Genomic DNA, 8,580 nt, shown 5'->3' on the forward strand with positions numbered 1-8,580 from the left:
CCTCCCGACGCCGGTCCGCGGCGGTCGGGCGCTCGCTTCCGGGGCTCGGAGCGGAAGCCGCGGACAGGGGCTCGGAGCGGCGGCCGAGCGGCGGGCGACGGGGTGGGCGAGTCGGGGCCATGGAGCCGCCGCTGCCGGGCTAGGGAGGGCGGGCGCCGCCGGGCCCACGGCGATGGCGGGCTACGCGCGCCGCCCGGGCGCCACCCCGCTGTCCCGGGCGCGCAGCCTCGTCGTTCCGGACGGTGAGCGGCGGGCGGCGGGCGGCGGGCGGCGGGCGGGGGCGGGGCCGCGGCGCGCGTGAAGTCGCTCTCGTTGTACTTGCAGCTGCCGCGCTCTGTGGGCGCCGCTCGCGTCTGCCCCAGCTCGACTGGGAGCGCGCCCGGGGCCGGGACCCGGACCCCCGCCTGCTCGGCACGCGGCCGACGTTTATGTGCTATGTGCCCGGCGCGGCGCTCGCGCCCGTGGGAGACGCAGGTGAGAGACGAGCGCAGGGACCCGCGCGCGGCGGGGAGCACGGGCCCGGCGCTGGGGTGCAGAGGCGGAGAGCAGTCCCGCCGCTGGGAGCTCGCAGTCTGCTCCCGGGGAGACACCCCTCCGGGCACACCGTTCCCATACAGGACGGTAAGAGCCGGCGTGGCCACCGTGTTCCTCCCGATGGCGCCTGAGGGGCCATGACCGCACACCAGCGGGGCAGCGCGCGGCTGCTTCACCCTCGGTCTCCCCCCGCCGCCGCGCCGCCGGCCCCCAGGGCTGCAGCCCGTGTAGGTGGTGACCTCAGGGCCTGAGAAACTAATGGCAACCCAGGAGAGCATGCGGGAGGTGTCGCAGTCAGAGGAAGACGTGTGCGGCCCCACTGGGCATCAAAACCTAGTGGGAGCTGTTTTCAGAATCACAGCCGCCAGGGCCCATGGAAGGCAGGCCACCGCCAGGGCAGGAGCCCGGAGGCGTGTGTTTTTAAAGGTCCCCAGGCTCTGAGAACCACTGCAGTTGAGACCCCATGTTGGAAGAAGGTCGTGGTCGTAAGGGCTTCCCACGATCACGGCGGGGTGACGATGTCTCTGCAGATGTCAGTGGAAAGGGGAAGTGTACAAAGCAAGGCCCATCAGAAGTCCAGGAGACACATTTTGGAGGTAGAGTAGTTCAGCAGTCCCCTCTCTCTGTCCAGCACAACGCCAGTCAGGTGCCTGGGGGTGGGATTGTCGATCTGACAGCCCGTAACTAGTGTGTAGCTGGAGCCCGGGAGCATATGGGGGTAGAGCCCCCGGATTCAATCTTGACCCTCAGGTAGAAGGGAAAAGGGTCCGACCTAAGATGTGAGGGACGGAAGAGAGGTGGGAAGTCACTTCTGAGGTCTGAGGAGACAGCCAGGGCTGCAGTTACGGGAGCCAGCTGTAACTGGCTGGCACCGGGGCTCAGATAATTGGTGGACCGAAAGGCTGCAGTTTGGCTGGGTAGGTCCTGGGAGAGCGGGAAGGGGAAGGAAAAGGTGGATGAGTGAGTAGGGAAAGGACGGAGGTGGAGCAGTGATACCCAGCTTGGTGGGGCCTCGGGCGCTCTGACGGCCCCCAACCCGGGGCACGCCCCAGGCCAAGCTGACAGCCTGTGTGGGAGTGCAGACGCCTGCCTCAGGTGGTCCCCGTGGGCAGCCATGTGGGAGCTGAGGGCTGGCGTGGGGATGGGAAGGCGGGGGTGGAAGTAGGCCAGCTTTCTCATTTCCTGGTGTCACTGAGTTCTGGTGGACCGGCCAGGGTGGCCTTCCCGATTTTAGATGTGTTCTTGTTTTGGAAAGAGAAAGGAATAGGAAAGTTTCCTTTCAGTGACCTTCAGGAGACTTCACATTTGCAATGTCTGTTGCTGTCTTAGATGATAAACTTGAAGAACTTGAAGAGGCAAATCCATTCTCCTTTAAAGAGTTTCTGAAAACCAAGAACTTCAGCCTGTCGAAAGAGGACACAGCCAACAGCAGACTTTATGCAAAGGTAAACGTAAGGAGTTTGCCGGGACTTCAGACAGACCTCCCCCCACCCCACCCCCAGCATCTCTCTCCTGACTGGCGACCTCATTTTGGAAGACGTTCTACAGGCAGAAGGGCTGGGGAAGGCGAGGCAGCTGCTGATGCTGGTGGGGAAGTTGTGTGTGCTAAGCTGTGGCCCCTCTCGTCTCTCATCTGCCCCAGGAGACGAGATAGGGTCTTCACGTTCCAACGCTGAACATCCAGGAAGAAGGGCCTGTGGTGGCTTTTGGGTCTCAGCCTTGCCTTCTGCTGTTCCTTTAGGAAGCCACGAGGCACTCACTGGGGCTCGACCGCAACTCCCCCACCTGCCAAACCGTGGGGTTTGGCCTGGAATACCAGCAGCCGTTTTTTGAAGACCCGACGGAGGCTGGCATCCTCCTGGATGAGGACGAGGACGACGGTTGGGACGGGGCCTACCTGCCGTCTGCTGTGGAGCAGAGCCACTCGGCAAGGGTGGCTGCCAGCATGTCGCCCTGCAGCACGTACGTCTCCTTCTTCTCCAGCCCATCGGAGCTGGTGGGGCCCGAGTCTCTGCCCCCGTGGACGCTGAGTGACTCTGACTCTCGCGCCTCTCCGGCGGGGAGCCCTGGTGCAGACTTCGCAGCCCACGGAGAGTCTCTGGGAGACAGGCACCTTCGGACGCTGCAGATAAGTTACGAAGCAGTAAGTGAGGGGGGCTGTGTGGGCACATGGTGAACAACCCGTGTCAGCAGCACTTTGGGAGGCAGTCTGGAGCTTGCGGGGGGATTTGGCTCCCAGGACAGGACAGTCTGTGATGTGGCAGCCCGTTGTAGTGTCTCCATGTGGAGCACTGTCCCCGGTGCTGACCCAGCACGCATGAATATGGCCGACTGAGAAGTGCTGTGAAGGGCTGTAGGCTATACCTGTCTACGAATGAACTGGAATGGAGTGGAGACCCTTAAAGGGCTACCCTGCAGGAAGGGGTCTCTCCTGCTATCGCTTGGGCATCGTGCCAAGTGTTTTGGGTAAAGGAGATTTTTTAAATTGCAATTACCTAAAAAGAGTCATGGAGTAAGAGGGGAAACACGACCATGGGCCTTAAGTAGGAGCCTTTGCTCGTGGATTTCCTCTGGAAGTGGACTGTGGTGACTCCAGGCTATTTGTGTTTATCAAGACAGACGTGCCAGGGTTACTGTGGTCTTTGTCAGCTGCCACCATGGCGTACCGTGGCCAGGGCCAAAAAGTGCAGAAGCCCATCAACCTCATCTTCAGATACTTGCAAAATAGATCTCGGATTCGGGTGTGGCTATATGAGCAAGTGAATATGCGGATAGAGGGCTGTATCATTGGTTTTGATGAGTATATGAACCTCGTATTAGATATGCAGAAGAGATTCATTCTAAAACAAAGTCAAGAAAACAGCTGGGTCGGATCATGCTAAAAGGGGATAATATTACTCTGCTTCGAAGTGTCTCCAACTAGAAATGACTAACGAAGTGAGAAATTGTTGAGAAGGCCATACAGTTTGTGTTGTTTAGGTCTCCTTTGTTAGCATAGTTCTTAAACATTTATTCATATTGCTCCGATTACTCTTATGTTATTAACAGATGACTATAAATGCTGAGGAATTGTTTTTATTTAAAAAAAAAAAAAAAAGACAGACGTGCCAGAGACGAATTGCGGAAGTGTAGATCTCTTTTGACTGAGACACACTGAGTTCTAATAAGGCTTTTCTTTCTCCCCAGCTGAAAGATGAGAATTCTAAGCTCAGAAGAAAGCTGACAGAGGTTCAGAGCTTCTCTGACACACAGACAGAAATGTAAGCCTCTGGTCGCCTGCAGTTCTGAACTCCTGCTGCCACTCCAGTCCAGTGTGAAGTGGGAGTGCGGTGACAGGCTGAGCTGAGGCTGGGCTTCACGGAATGTGAATCCTTAGGATCTGATGCGTGTCCCGTGTTCGGTGTCCAATGTATTGTCTCGAATCCGTCACACTCGGCACAGTGGCAGGGCTGGCAGCTGCTCCTCGGGCCGGCCAAGGTTATGGCCCCACGTCTGTGCCTCACAGACACGGTTCTTTCCGAAACAGTGGCCGCGTGGGGTTTTTATCGAATGCATCCAGTGACAGCCCCTTTTAGAGTAGTCTTACAGTTAGTCCCGCGAGTTCTCAGTAACACGGTTTGTTCTTCAACAAGGGTGAGGACGCTGGAGCGGAAGTTAGAAGCAAAAATGATAAAGGAGGAGAGTGACTATCATGACCTGGAGTCCGTGGTCCAGCAGGTGGAGCAGAACCTGGAGCTGATGACCGTACGAAGGGGGAGGGGCAGGGCTCTGTCGGGGTGACGCCGCTGGCGGGACGTGAAATGGAGGCCATGTCACTGAGGTGCACCCACGCTCTGCGCTGGGCCGTCCCAGAGGCCATCTATGAGCAGAGGCACAGTTGCTGAGAAGGGGTCCCTCCCTCCCGGTGGCTGTCTGCTGGTGGGCGCTGGCTGGGGGGACACTGGGTGAAAGCAGAGGCGTTGGGAAGGAGGGCCACGTCCTGTGTCCATGTTGCCATGTCACTGATGCCTTTTTTTTTTTTTTGTAACAGAAACGGGCTGTAAAGGCAGAAAATCACGTCATGAAACTAAAACAAGAAATAAACTTGCTCCAGGTAATTAGAAGGTCTCAAGTTTCCATGTTTGTGAATTAAGTAACTTCCAGAAAAGACACAAAACCACCTCTGCTGGGGCTCTTCCCTCCCCAACGGACAACACACCTGCCAGGGCCGCATGCGCTCCTCTCGGGGCCCAAATGAAGGCCCCGGGCCCTCAGCCTGCTGCATCTGTTTCATGAGGGTCGCATGGGTTCCTGCGTGGCATGTACACTTGAACGAATCTTTGATTCCTGTGGGTTAGTGCTGAAGATGGACTGGGGATGGCATTAGGAGCCCCCAGTTAGGAAAGAGCACCTACTGTTGGGGGGCCAAGCCCCCGTGCCCTCAGTTGCCTCTACTAAGGTGTGATGTTTGGTTCTAGTCGGACTGCCTTTTAGAAGCTCCCCTGTTCACCCCTCCCCAGGCGCAGGTCTGTAACTTCAGGCGGGAGAACGAGGCCCTGCGCTCGGGCCAGGGCGCTAGCCTGATGGTGGTGAAGCAGAACACCGACGTGGCCTTGCAGAACCTCCGCGCTGTCATGGACAACTCACGTGCCTCAATAAAGTGAGTCCCAGGGTTGGGGGGAGGGGGGCTCGCTTAGCACGGGGTTTCAAGCCACAAGCACATGGCCCACCACCCGTGGTGGGCGGGGCTGGGGGTGCGAGCACTCCATCGTCGGGCCAGCAGGTTCTAACCGTCAGCGTGCCAACAGCCCTTCTTACCTGGGCGGCTCGGGCATTAACGATAGACACATGTGAGGCACAGCTCCCCCACCTGCACACACCCTGGAGGTCCCTAGCACGCTGCTGGCCGTGTCACGAGTCCCCCTCACTGTCTGTGTCCCTCTGGCTGAGCGCTGCAGGGGCAGCCGTATCCACAGCACGGCCACGTGTGTGAGGAAGGCTATGCTTTCTGTGCTGCTCACTCGGCCTGTCCTGGGCTCTGATGGCTTGCCCGTCTGTTGCCCAGCGCTGACGGCAGCCCATAATATCCATGTTTTCATTTTAGGCAGCTGGTTTCTGGGGCTGAAACACTGAATCTCGTTGCCGAAATCCTTAAATCTATAGACAGAATTTCTGAAATTAAAGAGGAGAAGGAGTCTTGAGAACCACGGAGACGCTTCCAGCTCGCAGCTGTTTACATCCTGAAATCACTACCTGCTGGGTTATAAATGCCATTGTGTCTTTAAATATGCAGTCTTTGCCCATAGTAAAAATATTTATCATGAGATACTAATTTCATGACCTAGAACAGTATTAGCCAACCACGAGGAGGAGCAGCTCCCACAGGTGACCCACGCAGCGCTTCTGGTAAACCCCTGCTGTGTTATAGACTAATGAGCTATTGGAAGACGTTTTTATAAAAGCCATTGAGTTTTTTTAAGTTACTGAACATGGAAACAGCAATTCTGTGATGCGCGGTTTCCATTCTCATTCCAGAACATTCATTGTAAGATAAATTCAGTTGATCATCCTTCATTTCACAAGTCGAGAAAAACACTAAATGAGCCGGAATTCAGAGGGTTGCCTTGGATAGGGCTCTCAGCTGCCTCTCAATGCCCCTCTGGTGCCCAGTCCCTCCTGTGGCTTCACAGGGCTGGCTCCTGTGATTGGTGGCCTGGCCTGAAAGCAGACACCGCACGTGGTGGATGCCATCCTCCCACGGGGACCGAGGTCCACAGGTGTCCACACTGTGAAACTATCTAACACACCTTCAGGGGCCTTCGGTTTTGAAAAGCTGCTTTTGGCTGGAGGGTTTTGGTACCGTTTCAAGTGGCCTTTTGTACAATGACGTTCAGAATTCAGGAATTTAGAGGACGTGCTGAGCCTCCTGTGGTTAGCACGAGGTCTCCCAGGGTGCCTTTCCAACCACTTTCCGATCCAATGCAGGGAGGCGTAACATGCACGCTGCTTTTTGGGCTGTTTTCCTGTAGATGTTATTTTTTAATTTTTTCCTCCTGTTCAAATTGACAGCTTATTTAATAAATTCTAAAATTCATGTGCACTATGCCTTTTTTCTGACTTAGCCAGTTCTTTATGAGAATCGTGACTGTCCTCTAATGCCAGGGCACGCATCTTGTCCTCGTCATAACAGTGACTTGTGCTGGTATGTGAAGCATCAGCCGCCTGCCACGGGGCCAAGGCAGTCTCAGCACTGCTGCCTGGGCCTGACCCCAGTGTGTGTTTCGAGTCGGGCAGATTGGGTTCTTCAACTGTTAGCGAGTTTTTGGAGATCATGTGGTTGAATTTTCGAAAGACGTTTAAACTGCTAGACCCTCTGATCTACAGGGAAGTACCCCTCGTGCTCCTGCCCCTTGGTGAAAAGTGGGTTCTGTTAGCCGATTTCAGACAGATGGTCTAGTAAGAAAAGTGCTGGAATGAGGTTCTCTTCCAGGTGTACCCTCAACAGGGACACCTGTAAAGGCAGGGCTGGGCTGCCCGGGACGAGGCCTCAGGCTGCAGCCCTGCGAGGAGCACAGCATCTTACCGGGAGGGGTTGGGGGACATGCAGCACATCACCAGCCTGGCATCCCCTCACCAGGCTGCGCCGAAGCTGGGCAGCCACCCGGAGCACCTCGCGATGTTCCACTGACTCTGACCCTGTATTTCAGCCCCCTCCAACTGCTGCAGCTGCAAATGCCCCAGGGAGGGTGTGGATGAAGCAGGGAGGAGCGTGAGCACGTGCTTTGTTAGCCAGTTCTCTCCTTTTGTATAGTCTGAAGTATTCCCTAGTAAAAAAAAAAAACTTGAAAATACAAGTGATGCTGACAAATGTGTTGAACTTCCATCTCTGCCTCTGGACTCGGGCCCTGGGGCAGGTCCCGGTGACGACAGGAGCTGCTCAGTAAGCGTGGCAAGAACGAGCCGCCTGCCGCATGGTCCCGTCCTCCTCACTTTGAGCGCGGATCCAAGCTCTCCACTGCCCAGTCTCAGAGTCAAACCCACCTCTGCGATTCACAAGGACGGCCCGTTGTCTGAGAGAGTGGTGACCCCGGTGTCAGGTGTCGGCGCCTCTGGAAACTGGAAGAAAACGCGTGGCGCGGAAGGTGGAGTAGACATGCTTTAGTCAGCGGCTTTCTAGGCACAGCACAGCCTTGTGTCGCGTCCCGCGCAACAAGGGCAGTGAGGAGGCGAGAAGGGGCGGTTTGGGTTGTTTTTAAGAAAGAAACAAACAGAGACTTAATGCTGTCAAATCTCTCCGAAGGCCAGGGCTCTCTCAGCCTCAGAGGACTGGAGCCCCGAATAAAGCCGACTGGAGGCTTTTATTGATAAGTATGCAAGGGAGTAGCAGTGTTTTGGGCACGGTTTGGGAGACTCACTTATCACGTTATAGAAACATCCCAAGCCAATTATTTTAACCTTCAAACAGCCGAAGCACAAGGTCCCATGATGTCTTACCTAAGGTCTGTACCTTCTCAGGGTCAAGTCTCTCATATTGTAACAGCTCCGTAGAGATAAGTGGAGAGGACTGATCTTTGTTGTCCTCATGACTTCTCTCACAAACAGCTGCAAGGGAAAAGCCACGGCCCATAACAGACTTTCCCAGGCAGGGGGAAGGGCAGGCAAGGCCCCTTCCCTTATTCTTCTAAGGCAGTTCATTGGGGTCCCCACTCGGCTCCGCCTGGCTTAGGTTGTATCTCCCGTGAGATATCTTACCCGTCTTTGGCTGCAAACCATCTTTTGGGGACCAGACAGAGAGACATAATGTGTAAATACAAGGATGGGACAGAGTCCCAGAAAGGCACAATCTCACAAACTCTTCTTTCCTTAAGGAAAGACACGGGGGGACAGTTGGCCAGGCTGGTGTGCGACTACAGCCGTGTGCGGTGGCCGGGCTTTCACGCTGTGATGGGACAAGAGGCTCAGGGCCAAGGTGCTGACAGGACAGCACACAGTGCCATGCGGAGGGCGGCGCCTGCGCACCAGGCCACCTCCGGCCGCGGGGGCAGCTCCCCGGTGGCCGGCGCGGCC

General features: G+C 56.1%; 1 protein-coding gene and 1 pseudogene across 4 annotated transcripts; both read left to right on the forward strand.

The window, feature by feature from the left end:
• Nucleotides 1-12: 12 nt before the first annotated feature.
• Nucleotides 13-7,342, forward strand: ENTR1 (endosome associated trafficking regulator 1). 3 transcript variants are annotated; one of them, XM_081066164.1, is made up of 10 exons: nt 47-242; nt 325-474; nt 1,065-1,130; nt 1,864-1,979; nt 2,276-2,677; nt 3,721-3,794; nt 4,167-4,278; nt 4,565-4,627; nt 5,034-5,173; nt 5,618-7,342. In XM_081066164.1, the coding sequence occupies exons 1-10, from the start codon at nt 173-175 to the stop codon at nt 5,712-5,714; spliced, it is 1,290 nt and encodes a 429-aa protein (XP_080922290.1). In that variant the 5' UTR covers nt 47-172; the 3' UTR covers nt 5,715-7,342. The 3 variants fall into 3 exon arrangements, with proteins under 3 accessions (XP_080922292.1, XP_080922290.1, XP_080922291.1); XM_081066165.1 differs by lacking the exon at nt 1,065-1,130 and having other exon boundaries at nt 54-242; XM_081066166.1 differs by lacking the exons at nt 325-474; nt 1,065-1,130 and having other exon boundaries at nt 13-242.
• On the forward strand, nt 3,042-3,587 carry LOC308504815 (small nuclear ribonucleoprotein E-like; annotated as a pseudogene). Its single transcript has one exon. The product of its transcript is annotated as a small nuclear ribonucleoprotein E-like (transcript).
• Nucleotides 7,343-8,580: the final 1,238 nt, after the last annotated feature.

The sequence above is a fragment of the Rhinolophus hipposideros genome (genome assembly GCF_964194185.1).
Source record: "Rhinolophus hipposideros genome assembly, chromosome: 11".
NCBI classification, from domain to species: Eukaryota; Metazoa; Chordata; class Mammalia; order Chiroptera; family Rhinolophidae; genus Rhinolophus; species Rhinolophus hipposideros.

Excerpts from the sequence above, each read along its gene's own strand:
- ENTR1 (XM_081066164.1), top strand. The coding sequence starts at position 173 with ATGGCGGGCTACGCGCGCCGCCCGGGCGCCACCCCGCTGTCCCGGGCG. Across the intron at positions 243-324 it reads CAGCCTCGTCGTTCCGGACG|CTGCCGCGCTCTGTGGGCGC; the intron begins GTGAGCGGCGGG and ends TTGTACTTGCAG. Across the intron at positions 4,628-5,033 it reads AAGAAATAAACTTGCTCCAG|GCGCAGGTCTGTAACTTCAG; the intron begins GTAATTAGAAGG and ends ACCCCTCCCCAG.